A 19307-nucleotide genomic window follows, 5' to 3' on the forward strand; every position below is an offset into this window, starting at 1 on the left:
CACTCCCTGCCATTGCCCACCGAGCCCGGGAGGTGGGAAGCCCCAGAGGCTGTGGGGTGCATCCTGGGCATGCAGGAGCTAGGGATGGTTTTTGCAGCACAGCGCAAGCCCAGGTTTCAGTGACATGGTGATGCAGTGACCCGGCTGGGATGGGAGTGGAGGGGGGACCTTCAGTGCTCGGCACTCCCCAGATTCAGGCCTCTTTTACTGCTCAGTTCTACAGCCTCCTCTGACCTGACCTCCTGCCTCCAGATGGGTCGTCCTTCTGTCTCTTCTCACCCTGGCGTGATCTCTCCAGCACAGAGATCACAGCAGTCCGTCTCTAGTGGAGAAACCTGTGCCGGCTCCCCACCGCGCTCTGTAGCCTGCACACAGGCTTTAGGGGCCAGCTCTGCCTACCCTGCAACCTACATTTCCTGTCCTACTTGTCCCCTTCTTGGTGGAGTCTCCCTGATGCTCCCAGGCTGGAAGGAGATGCCCCTGTAAGTGTGAGCACAGATTCTGCTTTCTGTCATTAAACCCATCAAGACAGCGCCTTTGCCTTTCTCCTCAGCTACTCGTGTGTGTGTGTGTGTGTGTGTGTGTGTGTGTGTGTGTGTGTGTGATGATCAGGTCTGCATTTTGGAAAGTGGTCTGGCTGCGGAGAGGCACGGGGATGGCGGGACGCAGCGGATGTAGGGAGACGGTTCTCCCAGCATCTCTAGAGCCCTGCTTTCAGGCACGTTGTGGGTCTGCACGTCCCCACCGCCGCTGAACTGAAGCCACATGACCTGCCCTGTGGTCATGTGGTCAGCATGGGTCACTTCTGGGGGGCGCTTTAAGAGCCAGGGAGAGATCTGCCACATTCTCTGCCCTTGGCTGAGGCGGCTGTGGAGGCAGGTGTCAGGACGAATCTCCATCAGGCTGGGTCCCTGAGCGATCACAATGAGCAGTGCCCTCCTGCCAACCGCATGGGACCTAAAGCATGAGCAAGAAATAAACCTCTGTCATGTTCATGGAGATCTGGGGCTTGGTTGTTACTGCAGCATGACATCACTCATGCTGACCAGTACACCTGTTAGGAGGCCCCCACCTAAGTCCAGACAAGAGATGATGGCTGTCTGGACTAGAGCCTTGGAGGAAGAGAGGGACAAGAGTGGATGGTCTGAGAGAGATTTAGGAGGTGAAATCGATGGGGCTGGGTGAAGGTGTGGCTGCCAGGGATGAAGGAAGCTCCTGCAGCTATTTTTTCTCTTTCAGGGGCATGCTTGCTCAGACATTCTCAGAAACCCATAGGTTATTTGAGATAAGGTTTACCATCCTACCTTTATATCCAGGGTCAGGGCTCTGTGTTGACTCACTTCAAACCTGCCAGAGACCCAGGTGATCTGGGTCATTGCTTCATGCAGGAAGAGCCTTGTCCTAAAGGTGAAAGCTGAAGCCACAACAGCTACCGTGAATTGATCGGACCTACGGTGCTACGCTAGGGCTTTACAAATAGCATCAAGTACAACACTCAGAACAGGGCTGCCGGGTAGGCTGTGTTACGGTTTCCATCTCACAGATGGGGAAACTGACGCTCAGAGAGCAATAAGACCTTCCCTAGGTAGGAGGTGACAGAGCCAGGATCCAAAGCCAGTCTGTGTGGCTCGAAACCCACAACTTTTACGTAAGGCTGCGTCATTGCCAGAGACACAGGAACCCCTCAGTGAATGAGCTGGGAGTCGAGGCTACGCCCTCCTCTCCGAGCAGCGGATGATGGGCAGTGGGGGAGTCCGAGGCTCCCAGCTGCTCCCTGCACGACAGTCGCCTTTACCGAGGTGTTTGGGCGTTGGCAGTGTTCTGGGCCCCCCTCAAGTGCACGCGTCACCAACTCTCCTGCATAAACATCGGGGGCTGAGTCCTGTTCTTGGCTCTGTACACATGGGCGCCGGCTCCAGGCTCCCACGGATTCCAGGGAAACGGGACTGCAGGGTGTGGATGCCTGCCTTGGGGTGTTTATCCTTGACTCCTGGGATTCGAGGTGCAAGGTTCCCACCCAAGCAGAAACAAAAGCTGCTTCACAGATGTCACCAGAGAGAAAGTGGCATCATTTCACTTGCTGTTAATTCTCTATCTCTCTCATTTTTCATTTATCTCGGCAGAGGATGGTCAACTCACACAGTCCCTCAGCCCAAGTCTTTCTGCTGTGCTTGTGCTTGGAGAGCTCAGGTTTTAGAGTCAGGTGGACCTGGGTTCACATGCCAGCTTTGCCACGTATGCTCTCTGTAACCTTGAACAAGTTACTTACCATCTCTGAGCCTCAGTTTGGTCATCTCAAAAATGGGTTACCAGGTATAACCTCACAGGGCTGTTGGGACGATTAGGGGAGGTATTGTATGTAAAACATGCACTCTGGCCCTTACGTTCTAAGGGGAAGGAAGACCCTTCACAAACCACCAGCCAAATACATCAATTAATCCCAACCTGATAAGCGATGTGGATAAAGGAGAGAGGGTTGTCCCTGCCTGTGATGGGGGACCTGGGGCTCCTCTAGCTCCCACAGTGAGGGGAGGCCCTCAGGAGGTGACTTTTAGGCTAAGACCTAAAAGGAGGTCTTAGGAGGAGGAGAAGTTGGTCACTAAAGGCTGGGGGGAGTAGGCGATCATTCCAGGCACAGGAAGCAGCTGCTGCAGAAGCCTTGAGGTGGGAAAGAGGCAGGTGTAGGGTGAGGGAGGAGGGGGATGGGAGGGCGGGGCAGAGTCAGCAGGGCAGGCAGAGGCTGGAGCCGGTTGGGTCCTCCAGGTCATGCTGGAGAATCTGCATTTTTTCCTAAAGGCAATGAGAGCCAGTGACACTTTCAGTGGCTTAGTACATGGTCAGGTGTGCCCTTTAGAAGCTCACTCTGGTGGCTTGCTGTGTGGCAGGGGACTGGCGTGGGGCGAGGTGGGACCACGTGAGCGAGTTCAACACATCAAGCCTGACACTGTGAGCTCCTGAACCAAGGCAGGGGCAGGGAGAGAGTCCGGACTCCTTAGGACGGAGAATTCCTGGCACTTGGTGTTTACTGTGGGAGTGAGTCTAGGGAGAGCGCCCTACTCCACTGTGAGCCCTCTGAAGACAAGGATTAAGTTTGATTTTTCTCTGTATCCACAAGACCCAGCATGGGCTTCACACGGAGAGCCAAAATGTTTACGGCACGCACCAATGGCAGTGAGATTTTAGTGTAGCCTTGTGTATGTACAGTCTGCTTCTGACCTTCATCCCACTGTCGCCAAGCAGAGAGGCAGGGACCTGGTACTTCCTTGTCCCAATTAAGGTGTCATTACTGAGCCTCTTCAACCTCATTTCAGTGCTAGAACTAGTTGGGGGCTGGGGTGGGGAGATGGGCACCCCACACCTGCTGGGCTGGGCTTGGTTTGGAACCGCGGGGCAGCCCTGCTGGCCCTTCCATAGGTGCAAGGATCGTGGGCTGAGTTGCTGGCACCCCGTGTGTGTGGATGACGTCCCTGTGTCCCTGTGTCTGGGGGGATGTTGCTTTTCGAGTACACTTATTCCCCTACATTCAGGTTTGTGTTTTTCTGATTGGCCCAGAGGGCTGAATGTGCTACAGCAACAGGCAGGCAGGCTTTGTGGTGAAGACAGCGCAGCTGCAGAGAAAGCCAGAGAGCATTTCAGCTGCTGCCTTGCTGGGTGGTGCTGGTGAGATTGTTTCCTCATCTGCAAACCGGGCACACTCATGACTTTAGGGCTGTTGTGAACAGGTATCCACCAGGCCAACCAGAAATGTGTCCTGCGAATGAGGACCAGGAGAGGGACTTCCTCTTGTCTCCAGGGAAAGGCACCCACTGGGTGGATAACATGTGCTAATGGGCACCCCCAGCTTCCGGAGCCTCTGCCCACATCAGTGCTGAGATTCCGGCTGAAGGGATCTGTCTGTGTCCCTTCTGTTTTACAGGAATCAGAAATCAGTCTGGGGGTCTACATTTTGATCCCTTCTGGTTGGGGCGGGGGAGTGGGGTAAGGGGAGTGCTGGGGTTGGTTTGGTCAAGTCCACCACTGAGAAGCTGGGGTGGAAGCTCTATTTCGGGGGGCTGGGAGTGAGGGTGGGAAAAGCCAGTGTGGGGTGACTCCATGCCAAAGCAGGGCAAGAACCCCAAGGGTCAATCTCTGAACCCAAATTCTAAGTCCAGGGCCTCTGGCCCTTCAGTGTGTGGGCTGTAGGGTCAGAGGTGAGGAGATCAGGGCTGAGCAAGCAGGGCTCAGGCCAGCGTGGGGAGGGGTGCTTGCAACTGCCAGTCAGCATAGGAGCGCGGCTGTGCCCCTCCGATTTCAAGAGCCCTTGGGATTCCAGGCCAGAGCTACCACAGACACAGTCAGAGCAGTGTAGAAGCAGCCAGAGGCTAGCACATCATGCTAGGATGGGCCTGGGCTCCCAGAGCACCCTGGGAGCCCTTCCTATTAGAGCATCTTCACAGTGTAAGGTACCATCTTTATCTGTGTTAATCTTCCCTGGGGGCCGGGGACTGTGACATCCAGCTTCCTGGGTCTGTGACCCCGCGCCGGGCCTGGACTGGTGCACAGTCAGTCCTCAGGACATGAAATGTGGAGTTGACAAGCTACACCAGTAAGTTCAGCTCAATTAGTATCTCCTGAGCACATACCATGTGCTTTGTCCCTGACTCATCCCTGTCATTGGGGTGGTTCCCAGCCAAGACTTGGTTTCTATTTCTCGAGAAACCATCTCTGGCCCTTCCAGATGGAAGCTGCCTGCTTGGGCCTGGATAAAAATGACATCCTCCTAAAACCCAGACTTCACTAGAGGTTGGCCAGTCCAAACTCATAGCCTCTTTGAGGCCTCCTAACATGGGTTCTCTGCCACATGCCCAGCAGGTTTTGAATCAAGGTTTCCTGGGGTTTACAAGGCAAACCCAGTCACAGAATGGCTTGGAGCTGAGCCTCTCATGCGGGTGCTCTGTGGGTGCTATGGGGGCTCCCCCTCAAGGAGAAACACGGAGCAGCTGCGGAGGCCGTCAATTTTACTCAAAGGTTTAGAAAAGAAAAAGATATAAGTTTTTATAGACACGTGCAGACCAAAGGAACAGGATCTGCTTTTCCATACAAGCCAAACTCTCCGACTGGAGTCAAATGGAACATCTCTATAAGTGTACGAAACAAAGCACACGTCTTTAACAGAAATTTGCACCTGAGCTGGGCAGCACCAGACCATCCCCTACTATTCCCAACCCTCTTCTGTTCTCTTGTGCCAGGAGGGCTACTCTTGTGACCACATTTGAGGACCTCTGACTGTTGGCGTTCTGGGGAAACGGCTCAGACCACGTGTGCACATGGTCAAGTGGTTTTGCACTCCTGTCCCTCCCATAATCCACTGCTAGCACGATTTAACACCCGAGCCAAGAGGTGAATGATCTGGAATCAACGTAAGATCTCATTTTCAGGAATTCTTAGACATTGGGTGAATTCTAGGTCTGATTCTGCCACCGAATCAGAATCAGGTAGGTAATTTCTTCCCAATCTGCTCTTCAGTTTTCCTATCTGTAAAATGGGAGGAGTGGGCTGTACAATCTCTCTGAGGTTCCTTTCAGCTTCAACATTTTATGTTAGACCTCTGTTCCTTGTCTAGGTGGGTATAATTCAGATTCAATTAACATTTATCATGTCAAACTAAAAGGGATTGTGAGCATACTTCCATACACATTATTTGTGTTCTCAAAACCCCAGAAAGATAGGTGTTATTACCTTCATTTTGTTTACAAAACAGAGGCTCAGAGAAATTTAGTGTGTTAACTGAGGTCACACAGACAGGAAGTTGCAGAGCTGTGATTCAGTCTCAGGCCTGTTTCTGGCTTTGTGTCCAAGGGGCTGAGAGCACACACTGTGTGCCCAACAACAACTCAGCTTCCTTCAGCCCTCTCTCCCTGCCTGCCCGGGAGCTCAGCTCTGTGCTCTGGGGTAGGGGGCCGAGGATGGGCACCAGTTGGGGCTATAGGCCACTGGTAGTACAGGTGGACTTTGGCCAACAAGTGTTGATAATGTTCTGGAAGGCTGGCAAGGGGCAGGTTATCAAGGGCTGAGAGAGCATCTCTGGCTTAGCCTGGGTCTGGCTCTCCCAGGTGAGTCTTCCAGGCCCCATTTGTACCTTTAGCTTAAGGAGCTGCCTGCTCTTTGCTTTGCTTTGCCATCTGGGAGCCCCTACCTGCCATACGGCTTGCCATCCCCAGAGACCCAGCCTCAAATATTCCTGTCCACCTTTCCCAGCCTTCGAAATCATCTCGCAGTACCTCTGGGCTGAGGGCAGGGAAGGAAGAGATGTGCTGCGGGGACTGAGCTCAGATCTGTCTAGACCATTAGGAGGGTGACTTCAAGGATGCTTTTATTTCAGCCAATTCAATCACCACCAGTCTCCCTGCAATAATGGCTTTTGAGCCCTCAGTTATCTTCCCAGAACCTTAAGGTGGCCTCAACTCCTGGCATGACACTGGGCAAGTAAATTTCTCTCTTTTGGCCTCAGTGTCCTCAACTAGGCAATAACCAGCTGCTTGGGTCCCCATGGATCGCAGGTCCCTCCCAGCGGTGACATTTTAGCATTCACTATCTTTGACTTTACCTTCCCAGAGGAGGGGGACGGACTAGATGCCTTTGGAGAGTGCATCGATCTTAAAAATTGCACTCCCGCTGTCTGGTGCTCTCACTGGGCGCCCGCAGGTGCTACTCCATCCCTCCACACCAAAGGCGCACCCGCACCCCGCCCAGGCCCCCAGTAGATCCAGGCCCGGCCTTTTAGCCTCGCCAACTCCGGAAACGCTAGAGCAGCACTAGAGCCGCGACTGCGGCGGCGGCGGAGGCGCAGGGGGCGGAGGAGGAGAGATGCGCCCACTTGTCCCGCGGCCTCCGCAGCGGCCCTGGCGCCAGCCCCGGCGCATCAGAAAGGTCCCTGGAACCCTTCGGTTTGTTGCTTGCGCCTGGGGCTGGCTGGGAGTGCGCTACCGGTCGATGGCACCTAACCGACCCCTGCGGCCTCGCAGCCACCCAACTTGGCAGAGCGAGCGCAGGCTCCTCTTCGCTCCCAGCCGCGGTGAGGTAGGGGCCGCGGCGCTCGCACGCCTCCGTCTCGCCCCTCCCGTGCCTAAGCGCGGGGAATTACAGCTCCCCGGTCCGGGGCTCTCCCGGGTGGGAGTGGAGGTGGGAGCACCATTTCTGGCTGGATGTGGGTCTACATTCATTGCTTCCGTCTCCCGCGGGAGACCATCTCTCTCCGCACCTTATTCCCCTCCGCGTCTCGCCCGCTCTGCGCCCGCCTCCCACCGAGCTCACCGGATGAAGGGCAGCCGCAACCCACACCCGCTCCCCGTCCGCAGTCCCTGACCTCTCTGGCCACCGCGGGGTCACCGCCCGCTTAGGCCAACCCTCCCTTCTCGCCGAGAGCGCCGAGAGTAGAGGGACTAAAGTTCGGGCGCCTTCGGCCGGCGGAAGGGCCTGCGCCCCGAGGGCCGCGGCCCGGCCGCTGGGAGGTCACACGCGGCGCTGGCCTCACCTGTTTCTCCAGCGGCTCCTTGGCCGAGAGCGTAGGCTTGGGGGAGGGCGCGCGGTCGCAGACGCAGCCCTCCAGCAGGTAGAGCCCCGAGGGCCGCGAGCTCGAGTCGCTCTCGAAGTAGAAGAGCAGGTTCTGCAGCAGCGCGAACCACTTGGTTTGCCATTTTGTGTTGTCCGAACTCCGCTTGCTCAGGTACCCCTTGCGCGTGCCGTCCTTGCGCGCCAGCAGTCCCAGGGACGCGACGTGGCCATCGTTCAGCCGGATCCCCTTCTGCATGGTGCTCGGAGGCCAGCTAGACTCCACGCGCTTACATCTTCTCCGCGCGGCACCCGGCAGCCCCTGTCCGTGCGCGCTGCGCGCTGCCTCTCTCAGGCGTTCGCTCGCTCCTTCTCGCTCTCCCCTCCCCCCAAATTTCTACAGTCCGGGATCTGGCGCCGAGCCGCGGCTGCTGGAATCCGGATGTACCATTCCCCTCCAGAACCTCTTCCCCGCTTCGCAGAGCCCCCGGGCCCTGGAGATGGCTCCCGACCCTCCCCTGGCGCCGGGCAAACTGAGGGACTGGCGAGCTGCGCGCTGGCGAGGGGCAGGCGGAGTCATGTGACGCCGATCCCTCGAAGAGCCCGCTTTAGCAGCGCGGACAGGGACACACGCACGCAGCCCGCCGAGGCGCAGAGCCGCGCGCAGGCTGCACCTTGGCGCCTCCTCCCCCTCCCCGGACACACAGACGCACACGCACAAACAAATCCTGTCCTCCCTCCCCTGATCTCCTCTTCTCCCCTTCGGGTGTTAAAAAGCAAATCAGATCAATTTTCGTTTAACCCAGTGGAACACCGGAGGCTCGCCATCCCTGGAGTTTGTGTCTTTGCGCCCCGCCGCGGCGCACTGTAGACCTGGGGTTAAGTCCCATTTGTCATTTTCTCCTCCAAAGGCTTTCTCCTGGTACTTTATTTTTCTAATCCGTAGTGGATGGAGGAAGGTGGATGGCGAAACAGAGCTGAAAGAGCTTTCAGTTCTAATATTTGCATAATCGGCCAGGTCACATTCATTTCAGCATCCAGCCCCACTTCTGGTGGCTTCCCCAGCGACCTAAGGACAATACAGACGGAGACGTGGAGGGGGAGGTGAGCGTTTATTTTATTTTATTTTGAGTGTTGCCATAATTACGGGCGCCACCCCCTGCGCCCTGAGGTCTGGCCGGCGAGCCGCTGCTGGGAGTTTTCTGCAAATACCCTCCAAAGCCTGAAGGCGGGCTTCAAACGCAGGCGCCGGGGACCATGGGAGCCTTCAAATAGCTGCGCTGGCGCAATGATACCTTAATGATAGATTTTCCGTTCTTATTTTTAGCTCCCATTCGCCTACACAGTTACACGGCATTTATCCGAGAACGTCACAGCGCCCGCCTGCTGCACCGGGAGGGCGCGCGGGCCGCCGGGCAGCCGGGGCGCTGGAGCGGGGAGCGCGCACCGCCGTCTGCCGCAGAGGGCAGCCGCCTCGCTCGGGCCGGGAGCGGCGCCCAGCCCGGCCTGGCCTGTTTGCAGCGGGGATAGGCGGCCGCGTAGCTCTCAGGAGGAAGGAAGGAAGGAAGAAAGGACACCATTTTTCAGAACCTGCGGGCCCCCCCCCTCCCCCACGGGCAACATGCACACACCCTGGTCTGGAGCGAGGGAAGGGCCTGGGAATCAGGTAGCCCTGGGAAGGCCCAGGGAAGTCCACGGAGAGACACCCGGCTGTGGCTGAATTGGACCTGCCCCGGTCCTGGGCACAATGGCGCAAGCCTGCCTTTTTTAGGTGGGGACAATTCCGAGGGAGAGATTGACCGTATTAACCTTACTCTTCCCTCTCGGTTCCCACGCTCCGGGCTTGGGAACTGTCTAAGGACGCGGTGAGGCTGATTTTTCTTCCCGAATAATGAAAGCAAAGAAGGGAGATGGCTAAGCTTCTTTATTTAGTCTCGATTTTCCCAAGAAGGTCCCTATACTGTGACCACCTTTACTTCTCTTTTGCCCTCTTTATGGAAGCAGAGTTTCCAGAAGTAACGTTCCTAATCCAGGCTCTCTTCGTGTAAACTCTTCTATTAGGAAGCCTGATACAGAGGCCAAGGAAGCGTCAGGGAAGGGACACTGTTCTAAGTGCTTCAGATCCGCTAAGTTGTTTAATCCTCACACAACTCTGTGGAGTAGTGTCCACCCCTCCCCCCCCCCCGACCCCTCATCAGCTCCATTGTACAGAAGCGGGAAACGGAGGCGTGGAGGGGTTGAGTGACTTGTGCAGAGTCACTCAGCTGGAAGGTGGCAGGGGCAGGATTTGAACTTGGTAGCCTGTCCCCACTGGCTTTGTAGAGTTGAGTGGCTGGTCCCTGTGTTGCAGAGGGGGTTCGCCTTTATCCTCAAAGCAGGCAGGATCTCTCATTGTGGGCCAGAGCCAAGATTGGGTCTGCTTGGAGGCTGCTGTGTCAGAGAGACCTATGGTACACGAGTTCTGAACTTGGCCTGTACATTTGAATCACTTGAGGACAGTTAACAGTCACCTGGGGACCCAAAAGGCCACAGGCAGGTTATACACTTTCATGAGTGATTTTAATGTGTAGCAAAGTTGGAGAACCGCTAATCTATGGCAGAACCAGTGATACGGTTGTTGCCCATGAATCACTTGGGATCTGGCTCAAATGCAGATTCTCATCCTGGGGCTGGGTCTAGGGCTGAGAATCTGCATTTTTAACAAGCTCCCAGGTGAGGTGGCACTGCTCGTCTGAAGATCACTCTTTGGAGGATTTCGGGCACTCAGGAGGTGGGAAGGGATGGAATTCGTTCATTACTTCACTCATTCAGTTACATACACCTCATCCCACCAGTGTTCACTGAGCCCCTAGTCTGTGCCAGGGCTTAGGCTGGGCCACTGGGGACATAGTGATAAACAAAACACAGTCCCTGCTTCCTGGAGCTTAGACCAGCCCAAGGGTTCCTTGTGTATAGGGCCCTTGGCAGGAGGGAAACCATTTTCCCCTGGGTTTGGGGAAGAGGTGTAAATCAGGAAAAGAACTGAATCCTCTTCCGTGGGCCTCAACCTTGGTGCACTTAGAGACCCTGGAAGGATTTGTTAAATATCTGTGTTCAGGCTGGACCCCAGATGGTTAAGTCAGAACCTCTGAGGGTGGGACATGGGCATCAGTACTTTGAAGGCTCCCCAGGTGATTCGAATGCACAGCCCAGGATGAGAACCACTGATCTGAAGCTTGGACGAAGAAAATCCCCTCTCAACCTCCTCCCTCCCCACGGCTGGCACTGAGGAGGCCAAATGGCCCCCTCTTGCTGGTTTTGGAGTTCCTGCTGGGAACTCCAGGAATTCCTGGTGGGTCCGGCCACACTGGGTGGTTGGGCTTGGCTCAAAGTATCCAGGTCAGAGAGAGGAGGGGACAGCAGCCCTGGCACTTTGATTATGTCCATCTGAGCTGCATTCATATTGCTTTCTCTCCGATCTCTTGTCAGCAGAAACCTGAGCAGAGCCTGTGAATGGGCCCTCTGGTCATTCCCTTGGTCTCCAGCCAGAGGGCCCTTGGAAGGCACTCAGGGGAGTTGGTTAAGGAGACATCGTTTACCAGGCTGGCTCCAGCTTGTGTTGGGGTGGGGGTGCCAGGAAGCAGGTAGGCATGTCTTGCCATAGCGGGCAGAGGTGGGCACGTCTAGCTATCGTGTGTGTTGTCTACCAGGCCAGAGACCAACTCTTCCCCAAAGGTGGAGAAGAGGTCCATGTGAGCATCACAAAGCGCATCCGGGCTTTGCCTTGTTTCATTGCATCCTCCCAATAAGGCTTTTGGACAAGGGTTAATAACCCCATTTCACAGATGGAGAAACTGAGGCTGGAGAGTGGAAGCCATCTGGTCCTGGACAACACATGAAAAGATGCTCAACATCTCTAATTATTAAAGAAATGCAAATCGAAACTACAATGAGGTATCACCTCATACCGGTCAGAATAGCCATCATCAAAAAAATCTACAAACAATAAATGCTGGAGAGGGTGTGGAGAAAAGGGAACCCTCCTGCACTGTTGGTGGGAACGTAAATTGATACAGCCACTGTGGAGAATAGTATGGAGGTTCCTTAGAAAACTAAAAATAGAACTACCATATGACCCAGCAATCCCATTGCTGGGCATATACCCAGAGAAAACCATAATTCAAAAAGACACATGTGGGGCTTCCCTGGTGGCGCAGTGGTTAAGAATCCGCCTGCCAATGCAGGGGACACGGGTTCGAGCTCTGGTCCGGGAAGATCCCACATGCTGTGGAGCAACTAAGCCCATGTGCCACAGATACTGAGCCCGTGAGCCACAACTACTGAAGCCCGTGTGCCTAGAGCCCGTGCTCCGCAACAAGAGAAGCCACCACAATGAGAAGCCCACGCACAGCAATGAAGAGTAGCACCCGCTCTCCACAACTAGAAAAAAGCCCTCATGCAGCAACAAAGACCCAATGCAGCCAAAAATAAAAATAAAATAAATTAAAAAAAAAAGACACATGCACCCCAATGTTCATTGCAGCACTATTTACAATAGCCAGGACATGGAAGCAACCTAAATGTCCATCAACAGAGGAATGGATAAAGATGTGGTACCTATATACAATGGAATATTACTCAGCCATAGAAAGGAACGAAACTGGGTCATTTGTAGAGATGTGGATGGACCTAGAGAGTGTCATGCAGAGTGAAGTAAATCAGAAAGAGATCAACAAATATCATATATTAACGCATATATGTGGAATCTAGAAAAATGGTATAGGTGATCTTATTTGCAAAACAGATGTAGAGACACAGACGTAGAGAACAAACCTATGGTTACCGGGGGGGGGGGTGGGAGGAATTGGGAGATTGGGATTGACATATATACACTACTGATACTATGTGTAAAATAGATAACTAATGAGAACCTGCTGTATAGCACAGGGAACTCTACTCAGTGCTCTGTGGTGACCTAAATGGGAAGGAAATCTAAAACAGAGGGGATATATGTATACGCATAGCTGATTCACTTTGCTGTACAGTAGAAACTAACACAACATTGTAAAGGAACTATACTCCAATAAAAATGAATTAAAAAAATGAAAAAAACTGATCATCATAAGGCCTAGTGCTACCTGTTACTGATAGGGTTAGCTTGTTTTTCCCCTGAATCATAGCTTTGTACAAATCTATAAATGTGGATGTAATATCATTTCCTGGATATTTATTGAGACTTGTCTTATGGCCCAGTATGTAGTAAATATTTGTAAATGCTTGAAAAAAAGAGTGGAAGCAATGTTCACAGAGTCTTACAGGGAGGAGCTGTGATGGGGTGTCCTGACTGCTCGACCAGAGCTCATCCCAGAGGACCTTCCTCTCTGCGTCTCCCAACTTCCAGCTCTCTGGGCTGAGGTCTCTGCAGATAAGGAAACAGGAAGGAGGATTAAGGAGTATTTTGGTGGATTTGATGTCTGCATTTAGCAATGGCCAGCTAATGACAAGGACATCACTTAGTCCAAAATCCTATTGAGTCTTTTTTCTTTTTTTAACATTTATTGGAGTATAGTTGCTTTACAGTGTTGTGTTAGTTTCTGCTGCACTGCAAATTGAATCAGCTATGGATGAATTGGGAGGTTGGGATCAACATATATACACTACTATGTAGATAAAAAAATAGATAACTAATGAGAACCTACTGTATAACCCAGGGAACTCTACTCAGTGCTCTGTGGTGACCTAATTGGGAAGGAAATCCTAAGAAGTCTTCATGGGGGGATTTATGCCAGCCTTCAGACTAGAGGTCAGCTTGGGCATTTGTTGACATGGGTGTTGTGTCGGTCTGACCTGCCTTTAGGCCCTGGGAAGAGAGGATCTCCGGGGGGGTGTGTGCGTGTGTGTCTGTTGTGTGTGTGGAAATATCTGAGTGGTGTGATGTGCACGTGAGAGGTGTATGTATGGTGTGTGTGTAACATTTAGAAAACCTTTGGTTTTTTGGCAACATACTCCGAAAGAAAAATGTAATTTTCAGATCACTTAAAACAACGAAGCATTAAGTATGTGGAGTCAGAGGACTTTTGGATATGGAAGCTTTGTCGGTAGGGGCTCACTACTCCAACTTTGGGCTCAATTGGTTAGCTTTGCCCCAGGATCCACATGCAGATGTCAGGGGTTTATACCTTTACTTTCTGGCCAGTGAAAATAGCCATATTATACCATCGGATTATAAGTGTAATGTAGGCTTTTTGTAAAGTATTAAGGCATTATAGAAAATAAAGAGATAACTCCTCCATTAATTTTTTTTTTTAATTTTTTTTTTTTTTTTTTTGCTATTTAATGTCCTTGACTTTTCTCTTTGCTAATATATTTACCACAGTGGGCTTCCATAACACACGCTATTTTATAATCTCAATCTCTCTATTACTCTCTATTTACTTAACAGTATGTGAGGACATCTCATATTACTACGAATTGTAATCAACAGATTCTTTATGATTGGGCATTTAGGTTGTTTTCAAGTCATAGTTTTTGGAATAATGCTGCAATTAATATCTTTGTATATACATTTCCCTCCCTTACGCTAAATTCCTGAAAGTGAAATTTCTAGGTTAAAAGAACATATGTTTGAAACATTAGTACCTGTTAATAGATTTCCAAAGAGAGCTTTTATTCTTTACATGGCTGTCCATCGGGATGAGACTGTGCATTTCTCCATTTCTTTGTCAATCCTGGATATTGATATTATTCATCTCCTAAATATTTGCCTGTTTTGAAAGAACAGAAATGATATTCCTTTCTTGTATTGATTTTCATTTTTTAAATTGCTGTGAGGTTAGACTTTTTTAATGTTTATAATTATTTACATTCCTTTTGGGAATTTCTTGTTAATATATATTTTTTTCAGTTGTGTTTATATTTTTCATATACATTTATCACAGTGCTTTATGTATGAGGGATATTAACCATCAGTTTTTATATGTGTTGCAAATAATTTTCAGTTTGTTGCTTGTCTTTAATGCTATATATCTATATCTATATATTGTATATGTCTTTATATGGATTGTAAGAAATTTTAAAACTTGGGTGTAAACATCTTTTTCTTTATGGTTTCTGATTTTAGAGTCCCTGCCCTCTTGTGTCAGTTCCTTCCAGATTGAAACATATTTGCCCAGATTTTCTTCTTCAATTTTATAATTTTATTTTTTCCATTTATACTTTTTTTTTAAAAGAAATTCACGTTCTTTTATTTATTTATTTATTTATTTATGACTGTGTTGAGTCTTCGTTTCTGTGCGAGGGCTTTCTCTAGTTGCAGCAAGTGGGGACCACTCTTCATTGTGGTGCGCGGGCCTCTCACCATCACGGCCTCTCTTGTTGCGGAGCACAGGCTCCAGACGCGCAGGCTCAGTAATTGTGGCTCACGGGCCCAGTTGCTCGTGGCATGTGGGATCTTCCCAGACCAGGGCTCGAACCCGTGTCCCCTGCATTGGCAGGCAGATTCTCAACCACTGCGCCACCAGGGAAGCCCTCCATTTATACTTTTAATTCATTTGGTGTTTGAGTGAGGTTGGGATCTGGCTTATTATTAATTTTCCCCAAATATCTGGCAAGTTGTCCCAATACCCTTGATTGAATAATCCAAACTCTACCACTGATAGGAAGTAGCATCTTTATCATATACCAAATTCTTGTCAATACTTAGGACTATTTCAAGATGCTGCTTTTTGTCCCATTGTTCTGTCTGTCTGTTCTTAACACCAGTGATTTTTGTTTCTTACTGCTTTACCAACCATTTTGAAATCTGCCCATAGAGAAATACCCTCCTCATTTTTCTTTTTTACAGTGTTCCTAAATATTCTTTTGTATTTATTCTTCAAGATTAATTTACGACTCATTTTGTCAAGTTCCAGAAAAGTCTCTTTGAGATTTTGACTGGAATGACATTGAAAATATCTATTCATTTAGGAAGAATAAATACTTTTACAATGTTTTGTCTTCTTATTCAAGAAAAAAGTACATCACTCCAATTCTTTGTCCTTCAAAATCTTCAGATAGAATTTTTTGTGTTTCTTTTTTATGTATATATCTTGCACATTTCTTGTTTAATTTATTTGTGGGTATTTTATATTTTTTGGTTGCTAATGAAAATATGATCTTTTTTCCTACTTTAAAAAAAGACATTGTTGGTGTATAAGAAAGCTATTACTATTTATTTATTTTGTAGGCTGCTGCTATCCTGAATTCTTCTAGTTTTAAAAAATTTAATTTTTAAACTAGACAATTGGAATATATTTCCCAATATTTAGGCATTCTTGTATTTCTTAGATAAAACCCACTTGGCCATGGTGGAGTTTTACATAATCACTGGTTTATTTGGCTTGTTTATCTCTCCTGAGTTAATCTTGGTAATTTAAGCTTCCAAGACCATTTATTTATATTTTCCAATTTATTACATAGATCTGAACCAAACATTTTCTTACAAGTTTTCTAATTTTCTCCATCTATGTTACTTCTCTATTTTAGGTGCTGATTTTGTGTTTTTATATTATCTGATTTTTCTTGCAAAGGTTTTAACTATATTATTAAGACTTTAAATTTATTTGTTAATTCTATCCTTTTTCTGGCTCATTAATATACACTTATATCTTTATTAAATTTATCCTCCCACTTTCTTTAGATTTGTTGTTTTCTCCTAACTTCTTGAATGCTTAATTTATTTATTTGAATGCTTAATTTATTTATTTTTATTATTTCTTGCTTAGTAGCTATTTAAGATTACACCTTTTCTTTATATATATATATATATTTAATTTATTTTATTTTATTTTATTTATTTTTGGCTGCATTGGGTCTTCATTGCTGTGTGCGGGCTTTTCTCTAGTTGCGGCGAGCAGGGGCTACTCTTCGTTGTGGTGTGCTGGCTTCTCATGTTGCAGAGCACAGGCTTTAGGCACGTGGGCTTCAGTAGTTGCAGCGCCCGAGCTCAATAGTTGTGGCTTACAGTCTCTAGAGCACAGGCTCAGTAGTTGTGGCGCATGGGCTTAGTTGCTCCGTGGCATGTGGGATCTTCCAGGACCAGGGCTTGAACCTGTGTCGCCTGCATTGGCAGGTGGATTCTTAACCACTGCGCCACCAGGGAAGCCCACACCTTTTCTTTCAAGAGCAGACTTTTTCTGGATCCACTAGGATTGCTATATAAATTTCTGATTATCACTCCATTAAAATATTCTGAAGTTAGTTTATTTTTTAGGCAGATAGTTTTCAAAGTTTAATTGAATACTCTCTGAACTTCCAAGTAGATTTTTTGCTTGCTTTGGCATATTTCTGGTTCTATTATATCGTACTTAGTTAGAGAACGTGGTCAGTATTATTTCTACATTTTGAAGTTTCTCACTGTTTTTGTTGTGCCCTGTATATGGTCAATTTAGTGATTGTTCTATGGCCCCTGGGAAAGAAGATACATATTCTGTTCACAGGGTATGGAGTTTGACAAATATCTAGCAGCTTAATTTAATAAGTTATATTTCAGGACAAGTCTCTAATTCTGGTCTCTGTTCAGGGCAGCTGGCAGCTGTGCACAGAAGTTACAGCTGTTTGCACGGTTGTGAGCACCAGGGCTGAAAAAGCCAATATTCCCTTCCAACTCAGTCCAGTGTCCCTGTGGCTCAGAGACTTGCTAACATCCAGAGCTCAGTAGCAGACCAAGAAGCAAACATAAAGGGCCTCTGAGTAGCCAAAGGGAAAACCACAACTCCAAGGCTCTGATTTAACCAGAGACAAGCCCCTCGGGCTGTCGTCCATCACCTCTGCATATACACTGTATACTGCCTTCTGGTGAACTTGCCTGTTAGGCTTCTTAGCCCATCGAGAATCAGGAGCAAAAAGTTGGCCGATGTGTGAGCTGAGCATATGGTTGCCCACCCATTAAGTAAAGCAGATCTCAGTCCTCCATGAGCACAGAGTACAGTGCGGCAGTCCGACCACCAGTGTAAGGAGCTCATGCCGGGCATCTCCCATTTGCCACTTCACACCTGCTCGCCACTCTTCCCCGGCCTGCTCTGTGCCCCGGGAGGCTGGCATCAGTCTTTGGTCTCAATCCCGTCCAGGGCTTCTGGTTTGGTTGCAGCGGGGAGTGAGGTTGGTGTAGCATCCCTGCTGTCAGGGGTGCTCTCCACACAGCCCTGCCTCTGGGTTCCAGTGACAGCTCCCTCCCCTTGCTCCTCAGGACCTGGGGTGGTACTTACTCCAGGATGGAGCTTTCTCTCTGGCTTCCCTCCTCCCAGCCCAAACCTTTGGATAGAGTCCCTTTTATTACACTCCTCTCTCAAATTACCCAATTTGAATGTTCTTTCTGTTTCCTGCTGGACCCTAACTGATTCAGAGCTGATAGGAAACCTAAGAATAATTCAATCCAACCTCCTCATCTTGTGATTGGGAGAGTGACATGCTCAAGATCACACAGATAGTCCATGGCTGGCTAGAACCAGAATCCAGGTCTCTGGGATCTTAGTCTACCATTCTCGCCTCTCCAGTATTCTTTCTTTGGATCAAATTTTGTGACATACAGAGGGCTAGGATTGACTTATAACCATGGAGGAGTATGAACAATAAGTCAAAGATTTACCACCCCCTGCATTGGAATCAGGCCCAGCTAATCTGATCTTTTGAATCATTTTAGAGGAGTGGGAGGGGAGGAGGCATATGTGCTCTGCTTCTTATTTTGATCCAATTTTCTTTCAATATTCTTTTTTTTAAATCTTAATTTTCTACTTTTTGTAATAAAAAAGTTACTATAGTAAAGAAATAAAAAGGGACAGGAAAAGAGGTTTGAGAAATGCCTTCGGTCAAGAACTTCTGGTGCTTAAAAGAGTAGGCACATCTTCTGCTATTTAGAGAGTGTATCTTTCCATGTGGTACAGTTCTAGAATGTTCTAGATTGTTCTGGAAGAGAGATTTTACTGAGTTTTTGGATGAGGAATTGTTCCAAGCTTCCATATTGATTCTTTGGGGTAGCTTTGTGCAGAGTCCAAAGTAGGAGAGGATTTTAAGAAATGGAATTCAGAGTGGTTTAAAAATCAATCTAGTGTCATTAGGCTCTTTTCAGTATTTTAATTAAAGAAAGAAAAACGAAGGAGGGAATTCCGTGTTATAACTGAGGTGACCAAATTGGATAATCATTTGATAACTTTTCAGGATGTCCCCACCCTTTCGAACCTTACACTTTGTACAATTCCTGGAGCACATGGGGAAGGAGGAGGTGAGACCGGCTGGGACCTGGGACCCTTTGCTGCAGTGCTTGCACCTGGACACACCTCTCCTCCAGCAACAGAAAATAAAGAAACTATAAGGGACTGAAAATAACTGCGTGCATACGCAGTTGGGTCAAATTCTGGACAAAAGATACAAAGAGGCCAAAAATCCCAACTGCCACTTTTGAAGAGCTGGGAGCAAAAACAGGGTGTCGGGAGCAAAAGCAGGGTACTGCGCATGCCCCCTGCACACAACACCACCTAAGAGGCGGGCAGAACACCTAAACCCCCTCTCTGCCCGACCCCTGGACACACCCCTACCCTTACCCCGTGTAAGGAACCAGCTCACCACTCCCACTGAGGGAGAGCAAGCAAGGGAAACTGTTGTTCTCACTCCCCCTGCTACAGCAGGGCCCCAATAAAGCCTTGCCTGAATTTCTTGTCTGGATTCTAGTCAATTTCTCTTAATTGGGGAAGACCAAGAACCCTGGGCGATATCAGAGGAACCTTTTCTCACGGCCCAGAGGCACAGAAAATGAATCCCCAGGT

At 49.3% G+C, this 19307-nt stretch overlaps 1 protein-coding gene and 1 long non-coding RNA gene across 8 annotated transcripts in view; one reads left to right on the forward strand and one right to left on the reverse strand.

Moving 5' to 3' along the window:
- The window catches only part of RASGRF1 (Ras protein specific guanine nucleotide releasing factor 1), a 107465-nt gene extending 99335 nt beyond the window's left edge, over window positions 1-8130 (reverse strand). For 4 of the 6 annotated variants that reach the window (XM_057544510.1, XM_057544508.1, XM_057544506.1 and 1 more), the window contains exon 1: window positions 7514-8130. In XM_057544510.1, the coding sequence (XP_057400493.1) occupies window positions 7514-7789 (276 nt within the window). In that variant the 5' untranslated portion in view covers window positions 7790-8130. The remainder of the gene's footprint in view (window positions 1-7513) is intronic. The other 2 variants (XM_057544509.1, XM_007167514.3) reach the window with 2 other exon arrangements.
- Window positions 8131-8323: 193 nt separating this feature from the next.
- LOC114236020 (uncharacterized) overlaps window positions 8324-19307 on the forward strand; it is a 53922-nt gene continuing 42938 nt past the window's right edge. For both annotated transcript variants that reach the window (XR_003622063.2, XR_003622064.2), the window contains exon 1: window positions 8324-8634. This is a non-coding gene — a long non-coding RNA (uncharacterized LOC114236020). The remainder of the gene's footprint in view (window positions 8635-19307) is intronic.

Source organism: Balaenoptera acutorostrata, chromosome 3, assembly GCF_949987535.1.
Source record: "Balaenoptera acutorostrata chromosome 3, mBalAcu1.1, whole genome shotgun sequence".
NCBI classification, from domain to species: domain Eukaryota; kingdom Metazoa; phylum Chordata; class Mammalia; order Artiodactyla; family Balaenopteridae; genus Balaenoptera; species Balaenoptera acutorostrata.